Source organism: Phyllobates terribilis, unplaced genomic scaffold (assembly GCF_046119375.1).
Source record: "Phyllobates terribilis strain yellow unplaced genomic scaffold, ASM4611937v1 Scaffold_5__5_contigs__length_657084704, whole genome shotgun sequence".
In the NCBI taxonomy this organism is placed as follows: Eukaryota; Metazoa; Chordata; class Amphibia; order Anura; family Dendrobatidae; genus Phyllobates; species Phyllobates terribilis.
The window spans coordinates 378,274,468-378,301,917 of NW_027362765.1; the positions used below are offsets into that span (position 1 = coordinate 378,274,468).

At 41.5% G+C, this 27,450-nt stretch overlaps 2 protein-coding genes across 5 annotated transcripts in view; one reads left to right on the top strand and one right to left on the bottom strand.

The window, feature by feature from the left end:
• Nucleotides 1-27,450, bottom strand: part of RBP5 (retinol binding protein 5) — a 73,701-nt gene that overhangs the window by 19,804 nt on the left and 26,447 nt on the right. The window contains exon 1 of one of the 3 annotated variants that reach the window (XM_073684852.1): nucleotides 1,411-1,432. The exons of 1 other annotated variant lie outside the window; for it this stretch is intronic. Coding sequence is in view for 1 of the 2 variants with exons in the window: in XM_073684850.1 (XP_073540951.1) it covers nucleotides 1,081-1,153 (73 nt within the window). In the remaining variant the exon portion in view is untranslated. Of the gene's footprint in view, nucleotides 1-1,080; nucleotides 1,357-1,410; nucleotides 1,433-27,450 lie in introns of those variants that run through there. One more of the 3 variants, XM_073684850.1, reaches the window with a different exon arrangement.
• The window catches only part of CLSTN3 (calsyntenin 3), a 72,432-nt gene continuing 58,973 nt past the window's right edge, over nucleotides 13,992-27,450 (top strand). Inside the window, exons 1-2 of one of the 2 annotated variants that reach the window (XM_073684819.1) lie at nucleotides 13,992-14,314; nucleotides 14,787-14,948. In XM_073684819.1, the coding sequence (XP_073540920.1) occupies nucleotides 14,876-14,948 (73 nt within the window). In that variant the 5' untranslated portion in view covers nucleotides 13,992-14,314; nucleotides 14,787-14,875. Of the gene's footprint in view, nucleotides 14,434-14,786; nucleotides 14,949-27,450 lie in introns of both variants that reach the window. The other variant, XM_073684820.1, reaches the window with a different exon arrangement.

Genomic DNA, 27,450 nt, shown 5'->3' on the forward strand with positions numbered 1-27,450 from the left:
ATTATCACCCAGCACATTATACCAGTATTATTATCACCCAGCACATTATACCAGTATTATTATCACCCAGCACATTATACCAGTATTATTATCACCCAGCACATTATACCAGTATTATTATCACTCATCACATTATACCAGTATTATCACTCATCACATTATACCAGTATTATTATCACCCAGCACATTATACCAGTATTATCACCCATCACATTATACCAGTATTATTATCACCCAGCACATTATACCAGTATTATTATCACCCATCACATTATACCAGTATTATTATCACCCATCACATTATACCAGTATTATCACCCAGCACATTATACAAGTATTATTATCACCCATCACATTATACCAGTATTATCACCCAGCACATTATACCAGTATTATTATCACCCATCACATTATACCAGTATTATTATGACCCATCACATTATACCAGTATTATTATCACCCATCACATTATACCAGTATTATTATCACCCATCACATTATACCAGTATTATTATCACCCATCACATTATACCAGTATTATCACCCAGCACATTATACCAGTATTATCACTCATCACATTATACCAGTATTATTATCACTCATCACATTATACCCAGTATTATCACCCATCACATTATACCAGTATTATCACCCAGCACATTATACAAGTATTATTATCACCCAGCACATTATACCAGTATTATTATGACCCATCACATTATACCAGTATTATTATCACCCAGCACATTATACCCAGTATTATTATCACCCATCACATTATACCCAGTATTATTATCACCCATCACATTATACCCAGTATTATTATTATCACCCATCACATTATACCCAGTATTATTATCACCATCACATTATACCCCATATTATCACCCAGCACATTATACCCAGTATTATTATCACCCATCACATTATACCAGTATTATTATCACCCATCACATTATACCAGTATTATTATCGCTCGTCACATTATACTTTATAACAGTACGTCTGTCAGTCGGGGGCGCTATCCTTATTGTTGCCCCCTCTTGCTGCTTTTCCATCTTCCACTAAGTGATGTCTTACTTAAAGCTTTGAGATATTCCTCCAGGTTGTCCTGTGACACCAGCTCGTACTTCCCATTGAGCGCTGCGGCCATGCTGGTATATAACGCTGGTGGTATATAACGCTGGTGGTAGATAACGCTGGTATATAACGCTGGGATTATTACTCCTGACGATACTTCCTAACTCATGTTACGGGTCAGTCCTCGTTCCCGTCTACTTTCCTCTCTGTCTTCGCCGCTTCTCCCTGATGTGTCTCCCTTTAATGTTCAGACTAATCCCCATTATATCTCAGCCAGGCCCACACAGAAATATAATCCCAGATTACACCAACAGCAATAACAGCATTAACCTCCAGTCTGCCAGGAGCAGCGCTCGTATCACAGCGGAGGCTGGTGATGATTGCACTCCCCTGCCGTATAATTTGGGAGAGGGGAGCACCGGATCGAGTTGAGGGAACGCACAGGAGGAGATGGCGTGAAAAAATTTCAACAACACAAAGGGCCCAATTCATTATTGCATTTGCATCTTTTTTATGTCTCGTTTTTGGTGTTTTCCGCCTATTTTTCATTTGCGCCTTATTTAACCTTTATTTTATGTGTTCTCCTGTTTTTCCTTTAAGGGTCACTATGTATCAGCCCCTCCTGGTCGGCAGACGTTTTTCTGACTTGCACCGGTCATGTTTGATTTGTTGGGCGGAACGGCCGATTGTTACTTGTCTTCATGTTATAACTTGTTCTTCTGCACTTTGCATTGTGAGAATCTATTTGTGGTGTGACTGTGTTTCTGGCACAGAGCACATGGGGATGGGGGGAATGGGAAACACCAACACTGCGGTTAGCCTTTTGTTTAGGAATTAAAGGGTTATTCCCATCGTTATGAATGGATATTTTCAGATAGTGCTTGTAAATTAAAGCAAATTTTGCAATTTACTGCGTGCTAAAATTTTCAGTTGTTCTTGAGATATTAACACTTTTCTTGTGTTTACAACTCATCGCTTTGGAGTCCGACCACCGCTGCTAGACAGCAAAACATGCGAAGTGCTTACAAACTCTTTCTATAGAGCCTTTAAGCGCTGTTTTGAAGCTAGCCAGGTTCGCTGTAGCCCGCTGTTACCTCCTAATCCCGGCCAGCTTCAGCGCAGCGCTTACAAGCCAGACAGCAGAGGTGGTCGGTCTCCTAGGCAACCAGCTGTAAACAAAAGAAAAGTGTTGCTATCTCAAGAACGGCTGCAAGTTTTAACAAGCAATAAATTTCAAAAGTTCCTGTTTTTACAAGCTCTGTAAGACAATATCCATCTATGAAAATGAGATGAACCCTTTAAGTGTTTTGCTGATAGAATTGAAGCTGGATGGGTCACACATGCCTGGGATTCAGGCAGCATGGTGGCGCAGTGGTTCGCACTGCAGCCTTGTAGTGCGCCACTGAGGTCCTAGGTTCAAATCCCACCAAAGACAACATCTGCAAGGAGTTTGTATGTTCTCCCTGTGTTTGTGTGGGTTTCCTTCGGGTTCTCCAGTTTCCTCCCACACTCCAAAGCCATACTGATAAGGGATCTAGATTGTGAGCCCCAATGGGGACAGTGCCCATAATGTCTGTATATTGTCTGAATTGTAAAGCAGAATGGAATATATTGGCACTATACAAATAAAAAATATTATATTATTATTATTCCTTTTGTAGGTTTTTGAGGGTCCTGGTTTCCTTCGCTCAGGGTCTGTGGCAATTGAGTGGGAAGAGTCCAGTGCTTCTACACGTGCCTGCAACTTAGATAAAGGGAGGCCGGCATATTTGCCATTGCTATGACGTCTTAAGGTTTTAGGGAATTTGCCTCTTCCTTGCAGGAATAAGGAATGGAAGAGAGATGCCCTGCAAGAAAATAATTCTTTGTAAAGCCCAAGCTGTCAATCAAGGAAGAACAGAGTGGAGATAGATGAAGAATTAATAGATAGGAAGGAGAAGCAATCTGCTCGGCCACGCCCAGGTTGTACCAAACACGTCATTAGCATATCTGAATATTAGAACAAATTCTGGCAAACACTGCAGAGGATTTGGACCTAAACTCGACTTTAATTAAATAGTCAAGGACTTCACTTCCTTTGCATCTTCTTCTTAATTACCTACAGATTGCAAAACATGAGGGCAGATGAAATTAAAAAGGCATGAATGTAAGGTCAGGGTTTGGCCACGGCCACACTATCAGTATTTGGTCAATATTCGGTCAGCATTTTTTCTCAGGAGTGGAAGCCAAAACTAGGAATGGGTGATAAATGCAGAATTGGTGACTTGTTTCTATTCTACCTTTTCTCTGATTGTTCCTCACCTGGTTTTGGCTCCCACTCCTGAGAAAAAATACTGACCGAATACTGACCAAATACTGATAGTGGGGCTGTGGCCAATTATCTGTAATATGGAATCCCATTGTTCTGCATAGGAACTGTGTACAAATTCAAGAGATTTTAAACCAAAAATTGTCTCTATTTTTCATTCTTCTTGCAGTTCCAGCCAATCCATCACGGTGGTCAGGATGAGTCTGGATGCCTCCTACATGCACCTGTTGCACTGAACGCTGTTTAATTCACGCTCCTGTACTCCTTGTCACTTATTTCAGCATTTTGGATGGGATCTGGGAATGTCTCCAGCCCTGCGGCTCGGCGGAGGCTGCGGTATTCATCCACACTGGAGTCTTAAGGAGATCTGTGTCATTATCTCTTGTGCGAGTTGCTGATGAGATTGGGTTAATGACATTATCCTCCAGGTTATGTCTGCAAGTCGAATATTATTAGGAGTTCACAGAGTTCACTAGTGCTCACAGTTGACCCTTCGAGTCTCCACTTCAATACTGGCAAAAATAAATAATAATCATTTTATTCATATACTGTAGCGCCAACATATTCCGCAGCTTATTAAGAAAATAAACTTTAAATTACTTTCTGCCTTTATCCGCTGACATCGCTGTTACCTTCTCTAGTTGCTGTCAGTAAATGAGAACATTCTTGTTTACATCCAAAGGATAAAAAAAGAGTAAGCATTTCACAGCTTGTTACAATTGTATCCCTTCCTGTGAGCAGCTTTATACAGCTCTTATGCCTGATCTGTCTTAAAATGTATCAATGCAGGTAAAACTATCTGTGTAAAGTGACAGTTTACAGTTGTTGATGTAACAAGCATGTTGCTGACAGATGGACATCTGCATTGTTTTATAGAACTAAGCAATGATGACGGCCATTATGGCTCTCCAGCCCTGGATATAGAGTCGTGTACTTGTGCCAGACAATGTGATTAGTGCAGGAAGAGCAGAGATCTGGACCCGTTATTACATTTTATATCTGGATTCTCCATGTATTGCTAGGAAGAAGAGCAGCTCACCTCTATGAGGCCAAGAGGGCACGTTTTATGTTGTGGAGAAAAACAAAAAAAGCTCACGGATCCTGTATTATTAATTCAGGTGCAAAAAGATAAAAAGGACACGTGAAAAATACAGGATGTAACTCAGGATCAGTAATGTAATGTATGTACACAGTGACTGCACCAGCAGAATAGTGAGTGCAGCTCTGGAGTATAATACAGGATGTAACTCAGGATCAGTAATGTAATGTATGTACACAGTGACTGCACCAGCAGAATAGTGAGTGCAGCTCTGGAGTATAATACAGGATGTAACTCAGGATCAGTAATGTAATGTATGTACACAGTGACTGCACCAGCAGAATAGTGAGTGCAGCTCTGGAGTATAATACAGGATCTAACTCAGGATCAGTAATGTAATGTATGTACACAGTGACTGCACCAGCAGAATAGTGAGTGCAGCTCTGGAGTATAATACAGGATGTAACTCAGGATCAGTAATGTAATGTATGTACACAGTGACTGCACCAGCAGAATAGTGAGTGCAGCTCTGGAGTATAATACAGGATGTAACTCAGGATCAGTACAGGATCAGTAATGTATTGTATGTACACAGTGACTGCACCAGCAGAATAGTGAGTGCAGCTCTGGAGTATAATACAGGATGTAACTCAGGATCAGTACAGGATCAGTAATGTAATGTATGTACACAGTGACTGCACCAGCAGAATAGTGAGTGCAGCTCTGGAGTATAATACAGGATGTAACTCAGGATCAGTAATGTAATGTATGTACACAGTGACTGCACCAGCAGAATAGTGAGTGCAGCTCTGGAGTATAATACAGGATGTAACTCAGGATCAGTAATGTAATGTATGTACACAGTGACTGCACCAGCAGAATAGTGAGTGCAGCTCTGGAGTATAATACAGGATGTAACTCAGGATCAGTAATGTAATGTATGTACACAGTGACTGCACCAGCAGAATAGTGAGTGCAGCTCTGGAGTATAATACAGGATGTAACTCAGGATCAGTAATGTAATGTATGTACACAGTGACTGCACCAGCAAAATAGTGAGTGCAGCTCTGGAGTATAATACAGGATGTAACTCAGGATCAGTAATGTAATGTATGTACACAGTGACTGCACCAGCAGAATAGTGAGTGCAGCTCTGGAGTATAATACAAGATGTAACTCAGGATCAGTACAGGATCAGTAATGTAATGTATGCACACAGTGACTGCACCAGCAGAATAGTGAGTGCAGCTCTGGAGTATAATACAGGATGTACTCAGGATCACTAATGTAATGTATGTACAAAATGACTCCACCAGCAGAATAGTGAGTGCAGCTCTGGAGTATAATACAAGATGTAACTCAGGATCAGTACAGGATCAGTAATGTAATGTATGCACACAGTGACTGCACCAGCAGAATAGTGAGTGCAGCTCTGGGGTATAATACAGGATGTAACTCAGGATCAGTACATGATCAGTAATGTAATGTATGTACACAGTGACTGCACCAGCAGAATAGTGAGTGCAGCTCTGGAGTATAATACAGGATGTAACTCAGGATCAGTACAGGATCAGTAATGTAATGTATATACACAGGGACTGCACCAGCAGAATAGTGAGTGCAGCTCTGGAGTATAATACAGGATGTAACTCAGGATCAGTACAGGATCAGTAATGTAATGTATGTACACAGTGACTGCACCAGCAGAATAGTGAGTGCAGCTCTGGAGTATAATACAGAATGTAACTCAGGATCAGTAATGTAATGTATGTACACAGGGACTGCACCAGCAGAATAGTGAGTGCAGCTCTGGAGTATAATACAGGATGTAACTCAGGATCAGTACGGGATCAGTAATGTAATGTATGTACCCAGTGACAGCACCAGCAGAATAGTGAGTGCAGCTCTGGAGTATAATACAGGATGTAACTCAGGATCAGCAAATGTAATGTATGTACACAGGGACTGCACCAGCAGAATAGTGAGTGCAGCTCTGGAGTATAATACAGGATGTATCTCAGGATCAGTACAGGATCAGTAATGTAATGTATGTACCCAGTGACAGCACCAGCAGAATAGTGAGTGCAGCTCTGGAGTATAATACAGGATGTAACTCAGGATCAGTAATGTAATGTATGTACACAGTGACTGCACCAGCAGAATAGTGAGTGCAGCTCTGGAATATAATACAGGATGCAACTCAGGATCAGTAATGTAATGTATGTACACAGTGACTGCACCAGCAGAATAGTGAGTGCAGCTCTGGAGTATAATACAGGATATAACTCAGGATCAGTAATGTAATGTATGTACACAATGACTCCACCAGCAGAATAGTGAGTGCAGCTCTGAAGTATAATACAGGATGTTATTCAGAACCAGTATAGGAGAATCCCAGTCTTGATGAATTGGGGTCATAGTTTTTCTGCACTAAGAGCAAATCTATCCAATCACTATATAAGGTTTTGTGTTTAGAGAGAAAATCACTAATGAAAATGTAGAATTCTGACTGAAATGGTTTTTGGACAAGTGTTCTAAAATTTTGGCTAAGATGAGTCATTTTTTGATACTTAATATTACTGTAAAATATTTCTTACCATTAAGTGACATAAGGAGGTGAAAACTGTCTATCGTGTCTAGCGGACTGCACCACGTTATGTAGTGTGCGTCATTTTCCCGTCTCCTAGGATCTTCATACATAATATTGCGCAGTGAACTCAATAGTGTATTAGTATGCAGTGAGCTCCCCCTAGTGGTGACTACAGGCAAGCAGAATCTACATCTATGCAGGGGATTTGGAGCTCTGTATTAGAGAAATGAACTTACGATTGCCAGGAAGATACATGAGGAAATTAACAGTTAAAGGATTTAAGGTATTATATAATTATTATACAGTATTATTTGATGCTGGGGCACACTAAAAGCCTCTCTACCAGCAGCCAAACCTGTGCAAGCAGCCTGGAGCGGGACCTGAGCTATGTATATATTTGTTTATGCAGCGATATATCCATCTCCCCGTGTATAATCCTGTCTGGATAATAAGTGAACGCGCTGGGCGTCTCTGCGGTGACAAAGAGTTTGGGATTAGAAATTTATCCCTATTCTCTGTTTTATCCTAATCCCCTCACTACTGGCAGGATCCTGTTACTGAGAACACACAGAAGTTACATAAATCCTTTACATAACCTGCCCTACCTGCGAGCAGAGTCGTGGGGTGTCTAGCGGGCGATAGATGCAGCATGGCAGGCAGAGACATGGTATATCATGGTATAGATGCAGGGCCGGACATACAACCTGTGCAGCTGCGATTCGTCATTGCCTTTGCGCCTGTTTTTCGTCTAGTTTTCTGTGTATTTGCTCCTTTTCTTTGTTTGCATCCAATTCATCCATTATTCTATTTGCATGTTTTTTTTTAGATCTATTTTATATGTTCTCACCTATTAATTATTTTTTTTTCCACTTTGTGGAAAGAGTTTAGGAAATCCAAATGTTTTCGGGCTGATTCTCTACATGCAAATTTTTAAATAAAAAGTCCCAAAATTTGGCACAAATCCACTGCAGTTTACCCCTGATGTGTTTTTGCATATGCCAGCTCAACCCCTTCCTTCTCATTTCTTTGCAACATTTTGAAACACATGCAAATTTTTGTCCTAAGAAGTCGCAAAAACAGTTCGATAGAAAAATAGACCAATTTTGACTTTGAAAAAAAATTCATGAACTGTGTCCACCATTTTGAAGAATTTGGCACAAAAAAAAAGGCAACTAATACCACAAGGCATAAAAAGGACAAAAAAATAAATGACGAATCCAAGCCATAGGTTTGCATCGGAGCTATTGATACAAAACGATAAGAGGTATTTATTTCAGACTATTTGCTAAGCTGGACCCCAATATGGGTGATAACAGGGAGTAATAGATTGCAACTTACTAAACTTGTAAAGAGGATTTGAAATGTATACTGTTAGCATCCATCAGCAACAGCTCTGGGAGGGTATTCTGTCCTCATGCAAAACAATTGAAGCAGAAACCATCCAAAACCTGACAAATTCAATGGACGAGAGAGCTCAGAAGCTCCTTTCGAACAAGGGGTCCTATGTGAAAATGTAACATCACCTAGAATAAAGTTTTGAGTTGAAAACTGTTTGATTTCAGTTTGTAATAACCTGCTAATGCTTATAATTTCAAAAATGACCATTTTTTTGTTCTTTATTAAAATGAAAAGGTTGAAAACTCTGCTGTGCATAATAATTTGGAACATGCATTTTGAGTGCAGTTTGAGTTTTTTATTTTTTTAAAAAATATCCTGTTATCATAGGCAGTTTGTACAAAAACCTTTCAATTGTACTCTAATAGTTATTTGACTGGAAAATTACAATGACTGCAATTCATATAGGTAATTTGGGAAAATCTGAGAAAATATTATTTGCATAATAATTTGGAACACAGTGTAGATATCTACTGCATGGCACATATAGATATTACTGCATGGCACATATAGATATTACTGCATGGCACATATAGATATTACTGCATGGCGCATATAGATATTACTGCATGGCACATATAGATATCTACTGCATGGCACATATAGATATTACTGTATGGCGCATATAGATATCTACTGCATGGCACATATAGATATTACTGCATGGCGCATATAGATATTACTGCATGGCGCATATAGATATTACTGCATGGCACATATAGATATCTACTGCATGGCACATATAGATATTACTGCATGGCGCATATAGATATTACTGCATGGCACATATAGATATTACTGCATGGCACATATAGATATTACTGCATGGCACATATAGATATTACTGTATGGCGCATATAGATATTACTGCATGGCACATATAGATATTACTGTATGGCACATATAGATATTACTGCATGGCGCATATAGATATTACTGCATGGCACATATAGATATTACTGCATGGCGCATATAGATATTACTGCATGGCACATATAGATATTACTGCATGGCGCATATAGATATTACTGCATGGCACATATAGATATTACTGCATGGCACATATAGATATCTACTGTATGGCACATATAGATATTACTGCATGGCGCATATAGATATTACTGCATGGCACATATAGATATTACTGCATGGCGCATATAGATATTACTGCATGGCACATATAGATATTACTGCATGGCGCATATAGATATTACTGCATGGCACATATAGATATTACTGCATGGCACATATAGATATTACTGCATGGCGCATATAGATATCTACTGCATGGCACATATAGATATTACTGTATGGCGCATATAGATATTACTGCATGGCGCATATAGATATTACTGCATGGCACATATAGATATTACTGCATGGCGCATATAGATATTACTGCATGGCACATATAGATATCTACTGCATGGCACATATAGATATTACTGTATGGCGCATATAGATATTACTGCATGGCGCATATAGATATTACTGCATGGCACATATAGATATTACTGCATGGCACATATAGATATTACTGCATGGCACATATAGATATTACTGTATGGCGCATATAGATATTACTGCATGGCACATATAGATATTACTGCATGGCGCATATAGATATTACTGCATGGCACATATAGATATTACTGCATGGCGCATATAGATATTACTGCATGGCACATATAGATATCTACTGCATGACGCATATAGATATTACTGCATGGCGCATATAAACATTACTGCATGGCACATATAGATATTACTGCATGGCACATATAGATATCTACTGCATGGCACATATAGATATTACTGCATGGCGCATATAGATATCTACTGTATGGCACATATAGATATTACTGCATGGCGCATATAGATATCTACTGCATGGCACATATAGATATTACTGCATGGCGCATATAGATATTACTGCATGGCACATATAAACATTACTGCATGGCACATATAGATATTACTGCATGGCACATATAGATATCTACTGCATGGCACATATAGATATTACTGCATGGCACATATAGATATCTACTGCATGGCGCATATAGATATCTACTGCATGGCGCATATAGATATTACTGCATGGCACATATAGATATCTACTGCATGGCACATATAGATATTACTGCATGGCGCATATAGATATTACTGCATGGCACATATAGATATTACTGCATGGCGCATATAGATATTACTGCATGGCACATATAGATATCTACTGCATGGCACATATAGATATCTACTGCATGGCACATATAGATATCTACTGCATGGCGCATATAGATATCTACTGTATGGCACATATAGATATTACTGCATGGCACATATAGATATCTACTGCATGGCGCATATAGATATTACTGCATGGCACATATAGATATCTACTGCATGGCACATATAGATATTACTGCATGACGCATATAGATATTACTGCATGGCACATATAGATATTACTGCATGGCGCATATAGATATCTACTGCATGGCACATATAGATATTACTGCATGGCACATATAGATATCTACTGCATGGCGCATATAGATATTACTGCATGGCACATATAGATATCTACTGCATGGCGCATATAGATATTACTGCATGGCGCATATAGATATTACTGCATGGCACATATAGATATTACTGCATGGCGCATATAGATATTACTGCATGGCACATATGGATATCTACTGCATGGCACATATAGATATCTACTGCATGGCGCATATAGATATCTACTGTATGGCACATATAGATATTACTGCATGGCACATATAGATATCTACTGCATGGCGCATATAGATATTACTGCATGGCACATATAGATATTACTGCATGGCGCATATAGATATTACTGCATGGCACATATAGATATCTACTGCATGGCGCATATAGATATCTACTGTATGGCACATATAGATATTACTGCATGGCACATATAGATATCTACTGCATGGCGCATATAGATATCTACTGCATGGCGCATATAGATATCTACTGCATGGCGCATATAGATATTACTGCATGGCACATATAGATATCTACTGTATGGCACATATAGATATTACTGCATGGCGCATATAGATATCTACTGCATGGCGCATATAGATATTACTGCATGGCGCATATAGATATTACTGCATGGCACATATAAACATTACTGCATGGCACATATAGATATTACTGCATGGCACATATAGATATCTACTGCATGGCGCATATAGATATCTACTGCATGGCGCATATAGATATTACTGCATGGCACATATAGATATCTACTGCATGGCACATATAGATATCTACTGTATGGCACATATAGATATTACTGCATGGCACATATAGATATTACTGCATGGCGCATATAGATATTACTGCATGGCACATATAGATATCTACTGCATGGCACATATAGATATCTACTGTATGGCACATATAGATATTACTGCATGGCGCATATAGATATTACTGCATGGCACATATAGATATTACTGTATGGCGCATATAGATATTACTGCATGGCACATATAGATATCTACTGCATGGCACATATAGATATCTACTGTATGGCGCATATAGATATTACTGCATGGCGCATATAGATATTACTGCATGGCACATATAGATATTACTGCATGGCGCATATAGATATCTACTGCATGGCACATATAGATATTACTGCATGGCACATATAGATATCTACTGTATGGCACATATAGATATTACTGCATGGCGCATATAGATATCTACTGTATGGCACATATAGATATCTACTGTATGGCGCATATAGATATTACTGCATGGCACATATAGATATTACTGCATGGCGCATATAGATATTACTGCATGGCACATATAGATATTACTGCATGGCGCATATAGATATTACTGCATGGCACATATAGATATTACTGCATGGCACATATAGATATCTACTGTATGGCACATATAGATATTACTGCATGGCGCATATAGATATTACTGCATGGCGCATATAGATATTACTGCATGGCACATATAGATATCTACTGTATGGCACATATAGATATTACTGCATGGCGCATATAGATATTACTGCATGGCACATATAGATATTACTGCATGGCGCATATAGATATTACTGCATGGCACATATAGAAATTACTGCATGACGCGTAGAGATATGGACTGTTTAGTGTTTACCGTTCTGTACTGTATGGTGCTAATAATCTTGTACTGTATGGCATGTATAAATACATTATAAAATTGATGTACTGTGTAGTGCTTACAATTATGTTGCTAATACTTGTGTATTATATGGCAAAGTATGTCTTTTATAATTATGCACTATATAGAGGTTACAATTATGCATTGTATGGCGCCTATAATTATGGACTGTGTGGTATGGTTATTGTTATTTGTATGTTGCATAACACAAGGTGCCATACCAGGTACTGTCCAACATAAGGTTAGCACTGCACATGATGACACTCCTTGCTCCAAGGCGAGGGTCAAAGTTCATTACTTCAGAACTTCTGATATTCTGGCACTTAAGGTTCACTCACACTGGCGTATAACACGGCCGAGTGCTCTCCAATGTATTATCGCATAGCACTTGGCTCAGTGTTATACTATGGGCCAATACAGATCTGCGATTATTTCCTCATGCCGATTTGATGCTGCGAGTGGCTCCAATATTCAGATCACACGCAACCATACAAGTCTATGGGTGCGTGTGAAATATTGGACTGCACTCGGATGTCATCCGAGCGAAGTCTGATGTACACTCACAGAGACAATGGAGGAAATGAAGAAATTGCGTTCTCCATCTTCTCCTCACCTGTGTTGCCTCAAAAATGGAGTCTGATGGAAGATGTGCTATTAAATATTCTGGATTATGGGAAATTAATAGAAAAGTACATTTGATGTGTTTGCTAAAGTAGAGAATAATTCTACTACCCAGAAATATACATTTCTTTCGGACCTGAATTATGAGATATTCTGGACTATCAGACAGTCACAAAAAGATTGAAAAATAAAATAAAAAAATGTGTTCTGATTTTCCCGCAAATTTGACCTCGGGTCTTCACTGGATTGTTTGGATTATTATTTGCCAGATTAAAAGGAATTTCACTGTGTATATAGATATATTTTAAGAAAGGAAGAATGGAAATCTTTCAGAAATTTTCCACAGAGAAGCCTTTTATTTTCTGCCGTGGATTTAATTGCCGCCTCTTCATTAGCCTTCACCTGTTGTGGCTACGGATGCCTCATACCCTTCCAGTGTGTGCATTACATGCGTACAGCAATATTGATCTTTATGCTGGACTGCATAGTTTTCTATATATTTACTGGAACGCCATTTTATTTTTAGCTAGGAAATTTTGTAATTGTGCCCCCCTCTTTATCACACGTCTTGGCTGTAGGGACCTTGGGGAGACACTAATGTGGGAAGACAGAATGTAATATGGTGGGTGGGGGAAAGGGAGGGGAGACAAACGGAGAGGACATGAAGCACAAGGTAGCGTAAGGGAAGGGAGGAGGGTGAGGACCACCAACGCCCTCCTCTCCCCTCCACCACCTGCAGCAGCTTTTCTATTGGTTCTGCGGAGCTGCCAGTCTATGGCTGATGTCATCCTGCAGTGCTGCTAGACTCTGCTCCATCCTAAGGACATTACACAGACCCTCCCCCGGAGCCAAGTATCCCCCCTAAAGCTCCACATCTCCCTCCCCAAAGCAGAGCATCTTCCCCAAAGCAGAGCATTTCCCCCACCCCCCTGGAGTACACCTCTCCGCAGATCACCGGAGCCGCCAACCTGACTGAAATTTTTTATTTTTATTTTTTTTTGCAATTTTTTTCCTGTGCCATAATCCGTCAAGAATCGCCCCCACCCAAGGCAGAGCATCACAGGTGAGCAGCTGCAGAGCATCACATACGCAGAGCATCCCCCACATCATCAGAGCGGCAGATCCATTGGAACAGCATCTTCATCCGTGCATAATCCCGCCGCACAGGGAGCAGATGGGCAGGTTGCAGATCCCTGTGTTGGGGGGGTGTACATGGATATAAAATGGGGGGCACTATGCGACCTGTGACATTGAGATTACAGAGAGACTGCAGATGATTTAGACCTTATGTGACAGTGTAACAGCACAGGACTTGTGTAGAGGCGTAATTACTGTATGTAGCATGGGGTGTTTGCAAAAATGTAATATTATGTTTAACCCTTGTGCAGCCCAAATTACTGCTGATAGTAAAGAGACTGCCGTCTGAGAGAGAGACAGCACAGGTTTGAGAGACCAGACTGTCTGCGATGTCACAGAGAGAAATCATTAGTCTAGATTGATTTTGGGGGGTTTACGTGTCCATTCTTTCCTTACAGAAGCATCACATGAGATCCGCAGACAGCGCTGAATAATACAGCAAGATAGCCCCCCGTAAGTGCATCAAGACCACTGGCGACAGCTAAGAATGATCGTGAGAGTCGTCCGCCTGTCGGTGCTTCTGGTCGCAGCCGTTCTGCATGCGGTTACCTGCAATAAAGGTCAGTATAGAAATGGGGGGGAGCTACATATATATATATATATATATATATATATATATATATATATATATATATATATATATATACAATGCCATACAGGACTCAATTTTACAGTAATTCCCCCTAAAATCCTAACAAACCCCTGTCTGTGAGTCATCGTCTTCTGACAAGTTGCTAGAAATTTATAGAAAATTTAGTATTTTTTCCGGTATCTGTATCTGGAAAAGTTGGGCGAAAGCCAATATGGCCTCCACTTCGTCCCTTCCCCCAGGGAAGTTGTCACTGAACCTATTGATGGTAGCTACTACTGGCAAGTATGCAAGTCTAGAGTGTGGGAAAGCTTGGTGACAACCCCTGTTATAGAAACTATATGGGTTATCAGTCACCTAGCTTTCCTAGAAACTAATATAAGTCAGTGAATAGAATTTTTCAATAACATGATGGCTGCATTGAATATGGATATTTGATAGAGAGAATAGCCTTGAAATTGCAGCATCAGGTGCAGACTGAACATGCTAGGAGTTGTAGCTCCCCAACAACTGAAGAACCACTAGGCCTCATTTATTAAAACTCTCTGTTGCCCATAGCAACCTATCAGAGCTCAGCTTTCATTTTTTAAACTGCTCTGGTAAAATAAAAGCTGAGCTGTGATTGGTTGCTATTGACAACAAGGAGAGTTTTGATAAATGAGGCCTAGTGGCTCTTTTCTTATTGGGAAACTACAACTATAAAGACAGTTTTTTCTTTTCAGGTAGTTTTCATAAACCGGCGATTTATGATAACTGTCTAAAAAGAAAAACTGTCCTTCCTGCCCATAGCATCCAGTCACAATGCAGCTTCTATTTTTCAAGGGCAGAGTATGAAATGAAAGCTGCTCTGTGATTGGTTTTTATGGTCAGCAAGACCATTTTTTTGCTTTACAGCGCTTTCACGTTGCTCTTTTCTGCATGTTTGTGGGTCCCATGGGGGCTTGTGTCCGAACCCCCTGCAAAACGGGTTTCAGACATATGTGTGCCGATGGGGCCATAGAATATAATGGTGTCGGCAGAGTGAACGTGCGGTCTGTCATTCATCATTTTCGGGCTTATACCCCTACTAGAGGCGGACATCCCGACCCAGTCTAGCAGAGCAATCTGGTTCTATTACGCCGGGTGTTTAACATCTGGCCCCAATTGCCCCAATGTATACCATCTGGCCCCATCATTCCTTATGTATAGCATCTGCCTTTACCAAGATATGACGGCATGGCTGGTGGAGCAGAGCTCACTGATACCAACACGGTCCTGTAATAGGAACAAGTCCGTTCATGACGTTTCTTCCTCCTGAATCTTCCCCCATCACTTGTAAGTGAGATTATTGAAAAGTGGAAGGAACCGCAGCAACTCAGTCACAAAGTGGAGACCCCGTAACGTTACAGAGCGGGGGGCCGAGTGCTAAGGAGCAGAGGGCAGAAAAGTCACCACTGCTCTGCTGACCCCATAACTGAAGAATTCAGACCTCCTCTGGTATAACATCAGCACAAACACTGCACCCCGCCAGGAGATCCATGGCCGAGCGGTGGCATGCAGCCGTAAATCACCAAGCACAATGCAGAGCGTCGGATGGAGTGGTGTAAAGTCGCCACCACTGGACTTTGGAGGAGACGTGTTCTGTGCAGTGACAGATCGCACTTCTCTATCTGCGTCTGATGGAGGAGTCTGGGTTTGGTGATTGCAGGAGGACATTACCCCCTGATTGCATTGTGCCCGCTGTAGAGTTGGTGGAGGAGGATAATGCTATGGGCTGTTCTCAGGAGGCGGCCTCGGCCCCTCAGCTCCAGTGAAGGGAAATATTAAGACATTGTGGACAATTTTAGCTTCCAGTTTTGTGGGACACAGTTTGTGGAAGACCCTTATCTGTTCCCTATGACTGTGCCCAGTGTACAAGCTCCATACAGACATGGTTAGGGGTGTTTGATGGAAGAATATGAGAAGCCGCACAGAGCCCGAACCTCAGCCCCATCCTACAACAGAGATTGTGAGCCTGGCCTCTCCCCAACATCAGTGTCTGACCTCACAAATACTCTACTGGATGAAGGGGCAAAAATTCCCACAGACGCCTCCAAAACCTTGTAGAAATCTTTCCCAGGAGCTCATATATCTGCAAAGGGGCGACTCCATATTAATGTCAATGGATGTAGAATGGGAGGTCAGAAAAGTACCTGTAAGTGGACTATGTAGGTGTCCCAATACTTGTCCATATAGTGTATCCAAGCTTCCTAGACTCTGTGATTGTGCTCCTGTGACATTTCAGAATAATCCCCCTAGTCCAGTGATTCTTAACCTACGATTCACCAGTTGCAAGACTACAACTCCCAGCATGTCTCAAATGCCGCATAGCCACTCAGTTGGCACTTTAAGACCTCTGCAAACATCTCCCTATATCTCAGCATCCTTGACCCCTGTGATTGTGGCTGGTTAATTGCAGTCACTGCTGAATGCCCAGTTATTGCGTGGAGTTTCGATGTTATTTGTATGGAGCCAGTATATGCGTACCAGCATGGCTGCAGCCCCCCGCACTGGACGTTGCTAGGCAATGCCCTGCGTTTCGCTGAATAGAGCTGACGGGAATGCGCTGGGTGTGAAGGTCGGGGAGCTCTTGTCGAGGATCATTACTTATGTTAGAAAAAAAAATCAATCCCCTTTCATACCCGTTCGGTTCAGCTTGGCGTGATCCTAATATAGCAATGGCTGAGGATGCTGACGGGTGTAAAGTGACAGATGCTCGTCGCACGTTCTATTTGTGCTCAGAAGCAAAAGGAGTTAATGATTTATGAAAACAACTCGGCAGACAAAACGCGCATGTGATCGTATGCATAATGTATGGGGTAAACAGATGCAGAGATCACTGTCACATACATACAAAAAAATAGCTCCCGAGGCAATCACATCTCCAAAATTTGATATTATAAAGCATCTCGTAGATCTCCAGCTGTAGCAAAACTACAACTACCAGCATGCCCTGATAGCGTGCAATGCAAAATTAGTACTAGGACACCCAAACTGGACTCTCTTGGTGCCAGCTCCTGGGTGCAAGTGCTATCTGTGCACCCTTATGGCCACGACTCTGCTGGGATGCCAAAATTAGAAAATGCCCACACTGAGCATAGCAAATCAAAATAAATTAGTGAGAACATAATACACAGCGTAAACCCATAAGGGTATGTGCAGACGATCAGTAAACGCTGCAGATTGGACGCAGCACACTTGCGCTGCGTGCAAGTCGCAGCGGCCAGATGTTAGAGCATAGTGGATATGCGTTCCCGTGCTCCTGCGGCTTACCCGCAGAGACGGACATGCGGCACGTCTTCACAGACCGCAACATGTCTATTTTTCTTGCAGAGTCGCTAGTCTCCGAAAGAGAAATTCTACCAGTGCAATGGATAGGATGCAGTGAAGCTGCATGTGTTCAATGAACACATGCGGCTTCACCTGCGTGCAGTGCTTTGAACGCAGCATCAAGTATGCTGCGTTCAAAGCTCTACCATTCCTGATGGTGTGCACATACCCTAAAAGTATATGTTTGCTATTAGAACAAGTAAATGGTAGACCATTCGGAGAGAAACAACAAACCACAAAAAGGAAATCACCAAACATGAGGTCCAAAAATTAAAGAGCAGGTATTATTTAGAGAAGATAAAAAAACATTATTAAATGATTGGTTTGGGGGCACTACATACAATAAGAATGCCCGCACTGAGACACAACAAATCACAAAGATAATGGAATTAAAAGATAGTAATAAAGAAACCCATAGGGACCACATACAAGGCAGGTTCCGAATATATGAACTAGAATTGGTAAATAGTAGAAAATATATATTGCATATCACACAACATTAATGGTATGTAACAAGAACGTGAAACACATATAGTGTATAAGAAAGGCAATGTGAATATGGAGTCAGAACGTCTCCTGACCCCATATTCCTCATCTTTTACTTCTTCCTCGGTTCTTTCTTCATTTTCTTCCTACATCATGTATTCTTAGACTCTTTCCTTCCTCACGTATACATTATCATTCCCACCCTGATTTTTATGTTTCATTTCACCTTTCTTAATCTAATCCTCTTGCCTTTTCATTGCACCATTTTTTATATTGTCTATCCTTGTGTGCACCTCTTAATAAGTTTGGCGTATCTTTCAACTGCTGCTTACCATTGCCAGAATGTTACGCCACTTTTTGGAGTAAATTATGATGAATTTGTCCAACGTGCTTGGCTAGGTCCATAAGCTCTGGTCACTTTTTAAAGAGCTGGCATAGTTGACCAGTATTGGGGTAAAAACAATAAAAATCCCCCCCAAAAATTGCAATTTCGTTTCAAGCAGTTTAACCCAAGAATTCTGGTGAACACTGCTTGATGAATCGAGCCCTAAGTTCCTGAACTCCTCCATATTCAGTATTATCCTTAAGATCTTGTTCTTCACTTTACATTACCTTTTATATTCTTGATCTCCTCCTTAAATCATCATGTTCTTTATCTTTTTCCTTCTCCATTTTTAGACTCTCAATCCACTTGTCTCTTCATCGCGCCGTTATAAATCTATTTTTATCTTTATGTATAAGACCTCCTTCTTACTCTACTTTACAAATTCTTTCTTTAGATTCACATATTTTATTTCTTTCCTATATCATCCATATGTTCTTGATCTCCTCCTTATAAGACCTTTATGTTCTAGATTTCCTGTCTACATCATTATTATGCTCTAAATTTGCACCCTACAATATCTTGATGTCCTTTATCATCCCTCTTTATCTTTATATTTTTCATCTCCTCCCTACATGATCTTTATGTTCTTCATCTGCTCCATACATCATGTCTATATTCTTGATCTCTTTTTATATCATCTATATAATCGTATGTTCTTGATCACCCTCCATACACCCTCTTTATGTTTTATTCTTGATTTTCTTCTATATCATCTTTATGTTCTTTATTTCTCCACATTTACACTCTCCATCCATTTGTCTCTTCACCGCACCATTATACGTTTTTATCTTTATGTCCATGATCTGCTCCTTACTCATCTTTATGTTCTTTCTTTCCTTACCTCACATTATTCCACCTGACTCCTTATCGTACCATTGTTTATATTGATTCACCCTTGTGTTCTTGGTCTCTTCCCTGCATTATCTTTTTGTGCTTGATATCCCATCTACATTGTCATTATGTTCTACTGTAGATCTGCGCTCTACCTTATCTTGATGTCCCTTATCTCATTCCCTTTTTGTCTTTATATTTTTATTCTTCTTCTGACATGATCTCTTTGTTCTTGATCTCTTCTCCATCAGTTTTATGGTCTTTATCTTTCCATATCCATGTCTATGAAATAGTTTTGTGTCTCCTAGCTTTACAGCCTAGGGAGGGGACAGGGTGAACACCAGTCAAGCCCCACTACACACTAAAGACAACAAGGTAGACAAACAAAGGGGATACACTTAGCTTGAGCAGACACCAGAGAGATAACCCCAACTGTCCTCCAAGGGCACCAGAGAAGAAACTAGCCGACTGCTAGTGCTCCAAGCCAACACAGAGGTACATAGAACTATCACCGGTGCCTCTCTGGAGAAACTGAGAGTTCTTAACTACCCAGCAAGGGTGTGTCAATTAGCAGCAGAAGGTGGAGGTAGCTACTGAGTCCTAAAGGAAGAAGGATATAACTATACTAAAGAGATGAGAGGATCAAGAAGGCGTCTGCAATGCCAAGTGCAGTGACCTTCTGCAGCCGGCTCCAGAGCGACTGTCTGTCACACCTGACACACCCGTGACAATGTGTGTCTCTCCCAGTAATATAGCCTGGATGTGAGCTCTGTGTGTCTCTCCCAGTAATATAAACTGGATGTCAGGTATGTGGGTCTTTCCTAGTAATATAGGCTTGATGTGAGGTATGCGTGTTTCTCCTAGTAATATAGGCTAGATATGAGCGCTGTTTGTCTCGCCAACTAATATACAGTGCCAATATACAGTGCCTTTAAAAAGTATTCATAGCCTATGAACTTTTTCACATCTTTTCACGTTACACTCACAAACGTAAATGTATTTTATTGGGATTTTATGTGATACCAACACAAGGTAGCAAGTAGTTGTGAAGTGTAAAGGAAATGATACTTGGTTGTCTAAATACTTTAAAAATATAAATCTAAAAATTGTCTTTTGGGGTCTGTCTCTACCAGCTTTGCACATCTACAGGCTGAAATTTTTGCACCTTCTTCTTTGAAAACTAGCTCTAGCTCAGGAAAAATATATCTTTGTACCGTGTTATCCAGTTGCTAGAAAAATATTACAATTTGAGAGTCCTCAGTGGTTGATACCTTTTAATGGATAACTGAAAAGATGGTAAATAGCAGCTTTTGAGACTCCTCCGGTCTCTTCATCAGGCATAGTATAACACAAAATCTGAAGAGTCACATATTTATACTCAATAGGACACAGAATAATGCAATAGATGAGACAAGTGATGTGAAGCAGAACTATCAATATGGGAAGGGGGGAAACAATTATGGCAGTAAAGATTGTTCATAGAGGAGTGTGAAAGTTTTATTGTCCTCTGATTGAGGTCTGGTCCAGGTTTGTGATGCCCCTAAATGGTCTGAGGAGCACATTCCTTAATAAAGTGCTTCTGATTATGGTGCTTCTTAGATTTGGGGGCTGCCTAAAACACGTAAGTAGGAGGTCTGGAAATATAGTTTTTAATCAGGCATCTTTTTGTACAGAGGTATCTTTGTACCAGTAGCCAATTGACCGTCCAACATACCTTAAAAATGTGACAGTTTTCATCCAAAACACATACAAAAAAACTCTATTGTCTACAGTCAAGCCATCAGATACAGTAGTGCTCAAAATAATAGCAGTCCAATATGACTAACCAGATTAATCACTGTTTTTGGTACAAATTCTATCACCACATGTCAAACAATTTACCAGTTAGTGCAATAGATTCTAAGAAAACCCACAGACTCAGCATTCATGAGCTGCAGGTTTTTGAGTCTGTGTATTTGAATAATTAATTGTACGAGGATGTGTTCAAAATAGTAGCAGTGTAAAAATCAATTAGTGAGGTCAATCATTCTGTGAAGAAACAGGTGTGAATCAGGTGGCCCTTATTTAAGGGTGAAGCCAGCACATGTTGTACATGCATTTCTCCTTGAAAGCCTGAGAAATATGGGTCGTTCGAAACATTGCTCAGAGGAACAGCGTACTTTGATTAAAAAGTTGATTGGAGAGGGTAAAACTTATAAAGAAGTGCAGACAATGATCGGTTGTTCAACTAAAATGATCATCAATGCTTTACAATGGAAAACAAAACCAGAGAGACGTGGAAAAAAATGGAAGACTACCAATTCGAATAGATTAAAGAATAGGCAGAATGGCAAAGGCTCAGCCAATGATCAGCTCCAGCATGATCACAGACAGTCTCAAGTTACCTGTGAGAACTGTGACAGTTAGAAGACGCCTGTGTGAAGCTAATCTCTTAGCAAGAAGTCCCTGCAAAGTCCCACTGTTAAAAAAAAAAAAAAAGACGTACATTTTGTGAACTGATGAAAGTAAAATTATTCTTTTTGGTCCAAGGGCCACAGACAGTTCTTCAGACGACCACCAAACTCTGCATTCAAGCCACAGTAGACTCTGAAGGCAGTGAAGCATGGTGGTGAAGCATCATGATATGGGCATGCTTCTCTTACTATGGTGCCAGACCTATTTACCGCTTACAAGGGATCACGGACCAGTTTGCATAAATTAAAATACTTGAAGAGTTCATGTTGCCTTACGCTGAAGAGAATATGCCCTTGAAATGGGAGTTTGAACAAGACAATGACGGCAAACACTCCAGAAACCAGCAAAATCTTGGTTCCAGTCCAACAAAATTGAGGTTATGGAGGGGCCAGCCCAATCCCCGGACCTTAATCTGATAGAACACTTGTGGGGTGACATCAAAAATGACATTTCTGAGGCAAAGCCAACAAATGCCCAAAAATTGTGGGATGTAGTCAAAGCATCTTGGGCTGGAATAACAGGTGACAGGTGCAAGAAGTTGGTTGACTCTATGCAACATAGATGTGAAGCAGTTCTAAAAAACTGTGGGTAACAACTAAATATTAGGTTAGTGATTCACAGGAATGCTAAATCCTCAAAAAAAGAGACATATTGTAAAGACAAATGCAGACACTGGTATTTTTTTAGAACAGGCCAATGTTCATTTTTTGTTATTTTCTGTAAAGTAGGTAAAATTATATACATTTCTCTTTATGTTGTGAATTAGACAACAGCGTGCAATGTTCCCAATGCTGGAAATAAAAACTAGTAGAAAGATTTTGGGCTTAACTCATGTTTTTGAACACCCTGCTATTATTTTGAACACTACTGTACAATCAGATATGTTCCAACCCTACAGACAGAGACAAACACCTTGGTGGCCTCAAAGACCTTTTTGATTTTGTGATATACTATGTTTGATGAAGAGACCTTATTAGTCTCCAATGCAACTACTTGTTACCACTTTTCAGTTAGCCATTAAAAGGTATCAACCACTGAGGACTCTCGAATTGTAATATTTATCTGTCACTTAGCGAGATTGGATGGAGACGTCTGTGAACAGCAATTTTCACGTCTGGGCCGTTCATGTGCTCGCCAGAGGTAGCCTGACTGCCATTAGATACCGAGATGAGATCCTCAGACCCCTTGTGAGACCATATGCTGGTGCGGTTGGCCCTGGGTTCCTCCTAATGCAGGACAATGCCAGACCTCATGTAGCTGGAGTATGTCAGCAGTTCCTGCAAGATGAAGGCATTGAAGCTATGGACTGGCCGCCCGTTCCCCAGACCTGAATCCGATTGAGCACATCTGGGACATCATGTCTCACTCCATCCACCAACGTCACGTTGCACCACAGACTGTCCAGGAGTTGGCAGATGCTTTAGTCCAGGTCTGGGAGAAGATCCCACAGGAGACCATCCGCAACCTCATCAGGAGCATGCCCAGGCGTTGTAGAGAGGTCATACAGGCACGTGGAGGCCACACACAATACTGAGCCTCATCAGGAGCATGCCCAGGTGTTGTAGGGAGGTCATACAGGCACGTGGAGGCCACACACAATACTCAGCCTCATCAGGAGCATGCCCAGGCATTGTAGGGAGGTCATACAGGCACGTGGAGGCCACACACAATACTGAGCCTCATCAGGAGCATGCCCAGGCGTTGTAGGGAGGTCATACAGGCACGTGGAGGCCACACACAACACTGAGCCTCATCAGGAGCATGCCCAGGCGTTGTAGGGAGGTCATACAGGCACGCGGAGGCCACACACAATACTCAGCCTCATCAGGAGCATGCCCAGGCGTTGTAGGGAGGTCATACAGGCACGTGGAGGCCACACACAATACTCAGCCTCATCAGGAGCATGCCCAGGCGTTGTAGGGAGGTCATACAGGCACGCGGAGGCCACACACAATACTCAGCCTCATCAGGAGCATGCCCAGGCGTTGTAGGGAGGTCATACAGGCACGCGGAGGCCACACACAATACTCAGCCTCATCAGGAGCATGCCCAGGCGTTGTAGGGAGGTCATACAGGCACGTGGAGGCCACACACAATACTCAGCCTCATCAGGAGCATGCACAGGCGTTGTAGGGAGGTCATACAGGCACGTGGAGGCCACACACAATACTCAGCCTCATCAGGATCATGCCCAGGCATTGTAGGGAGGTCATACAGGCACGTGGAGGCCACACACAATACTCAGCCTCATCAGGAGCATGCCCAGGCATTGTAGGGAGGTCATACAGGCACGTGGAGGCCACACACAATACTCAGCCTCATCAGGAGCATGCCCAGGCGTTGTAGGGAGGTCATACAGGCACGTGGAGGCCACACACAATACTCAGCCTCATCAGGAGCATGCCCAGGCGTTGTAGGGAGGTCATACAGGCACGTGGAGGCCACACACAATACTCAGCCTCATCAGGAGCATGCCCAGGCGTTGTAGGGAGGTCATACAGGCACGTGGAGGCCACACACAATACTCAGCCTCATCAGGATCATGCCCAGGCATTGTAGGGAGGTCATACAGGCACGTGGAGGCCACACACAATACTCAGCCTCATCAGGAGCATGCCCAGGCATTGTAGGGAGGTCATACAGGCACGTGGAGGCCACACACAATACTCAGCCTCATCAGGAGCATGCCCAGGCGTTGTAGGGAGGTCATACAGGCACGTGGAGGCCACACACAATACTCAGCCTCATCAGGAGCATGCCCAGGCGTTGTAGGGAGGTCATACAGGCACGTGGAGGCCACACACAATACTCAGCCTCATCAGGATCATGCCCAGGCATTGTAGGGAGGTCATACAGGCACGTGGAGGCCACACACAATACTCAGCCTCATCAGGAGCATGCCCAGGCATTGTAGGGAGGTCATACAGGCACGTGGAGGCCACACACAATACTCAGCCTCATCAGGAGCATGCCCAGGCGTTGTAGGGAGGTCATACAGGCACGTGGAGGCCACACACAATACTGAGACTCATTTTGACTTGTTTTAAGGACATCACATCAAAGTTGGATCAGCCTGTAGTGTGTTTTTCCACTTTAATTTTGGGGGTGACTCCAAATCCAGGCCTCCATTGGTTAATAAATGTGTACAGAACAAAGTATTCAATGAGAATATTTCATTCATTCAGATCTAGGATGTGGTATTTGAGTGTTCTCTTAATTTTTTTGAGCAGTGTATATTTAAGTGGTGAAAAAAATTCCGACATTTGTTTTGGGTTTGTCACCATTTTCCGAGACCTAGAATGACTCAATTTTTTGCGGGATCTGGGGCTGGGTGAGGGCTTATTTTTTGCATGCTGAGCTGACATTTCTATTGAATCTATGTTCATCTGATCACCTGTGCTACACATACCAGGGCTCTAGCCTTGCTACGTGAAGCATAAATCATGATCTCCCATGAATGCCAGCCACGGGCCAGCATTCACAGGAGTATCATAATGACAGGCACAGGGGTCTTCTGCTGACCCCCATCTGTCATGACAGCCTCTATGCACGATAACATGACATGGCCGCCGATGGGCGGCTGGAATAACGCTCTTCCGGCCAGAGTGTTGTAAATCCCGCGGCTGTTAACCACTTCGCACCAGAGCCTGTTTTTGCCTTCGTGACCGGGCCAATTTTTTCAATTCTGACCACTGTCACTTTATGAAGTAATTACTCTGGAACGCTTCAACAGATTCCCCTGATTCAGAGATTGTTTTTTCGTGACATATTGTACTTCATGATTGTGGTAAATTTCTTCGATATCACTTGCGTTTATTTGAGAAAAAATCGGAAATTTGGCGAAAATTTTGCAATTTTCAAACTTTGAATTTTCATGCCCTTAAATCAGAGAGATGTGTCACACAAAATAGTTAATAAATAGCATTTCCCACATGTCTACTTTACATCAGCACAATTTTGGAACCAAAATTTTATTTTGTTAGGGAGCTATAAGGGTTAAAAGTTGACCAGCGATTTCTCATTTTTCCAACAAAATTTACAGAAACATTTTTTTAGGGACCACATCTAATTTGAAGTGACTTTGAGGGGCCTTTATGACAGAAAATACCCAAAAGTGACACCATTCTAAAAACTGCACCCCTCAAGGTGCTCAAAACCACATTCAAGACGTTTATTAACCCTTCAGGTGTTTCACGGGAATTTTTGGAATGTGGAAGAAAAAAATGAACATATAACTTTTTTTCACAAAAATGTTACTTTAGACCCAATTTTTTTATTTTCACAAGGGTAACAGGAAAAAATGGAATACACAATTTGTAGTACAATTTCTCATGAGCGCGCTGATACCCAATATGTGAGGTAAAACCACTGTTTGGGCGCACTGCAGGGTTCGGAAGGGAAGGAGCGCCATTAGACTTTTTGAATGTAAAATTTGTTTGAATAATTAGCAGACGCCATGTTGCGTTTGGAGAGCTCCTGATGTGCCTAAACAGTGGAAACCCCCCACAAGTGACACCATTTTGGAAACTAGACCCCTTAGGGAACTTATCTAGATGTGTGGTGAGCACCTTGAACCCCAAGGTGCTTCACAGAAGTTTATAATATTGAGCTGTAAAAATAAAATTTTCACATTTTTCCCACAAAACCGTTTTTCATCCCTTAATTTTGCATTATCATAAGGGTAATAGGATAAATTGCACCATGAAATTTGTTGTGCAATTTCTCCTGAACACGCCGAAACCCCATATGTGGGGGAAAACCACTGTTTGGGCGCACGGCCGGGTTTGGAAGGGAAGGAGCGCCATTTGACTTTTTGAATGTAAAATTTGTTTGAATAACTAGCGGACGCCATGTTGCATTTGGGGAGCCCCTGATGTGTCTAAACAGTGGAAACCCCCCACAAGTGACACCATTTTGGAAACTAGACCCCTTAGGGAACTTATCTAGATGTGTGGTGAGCACCTTGCAC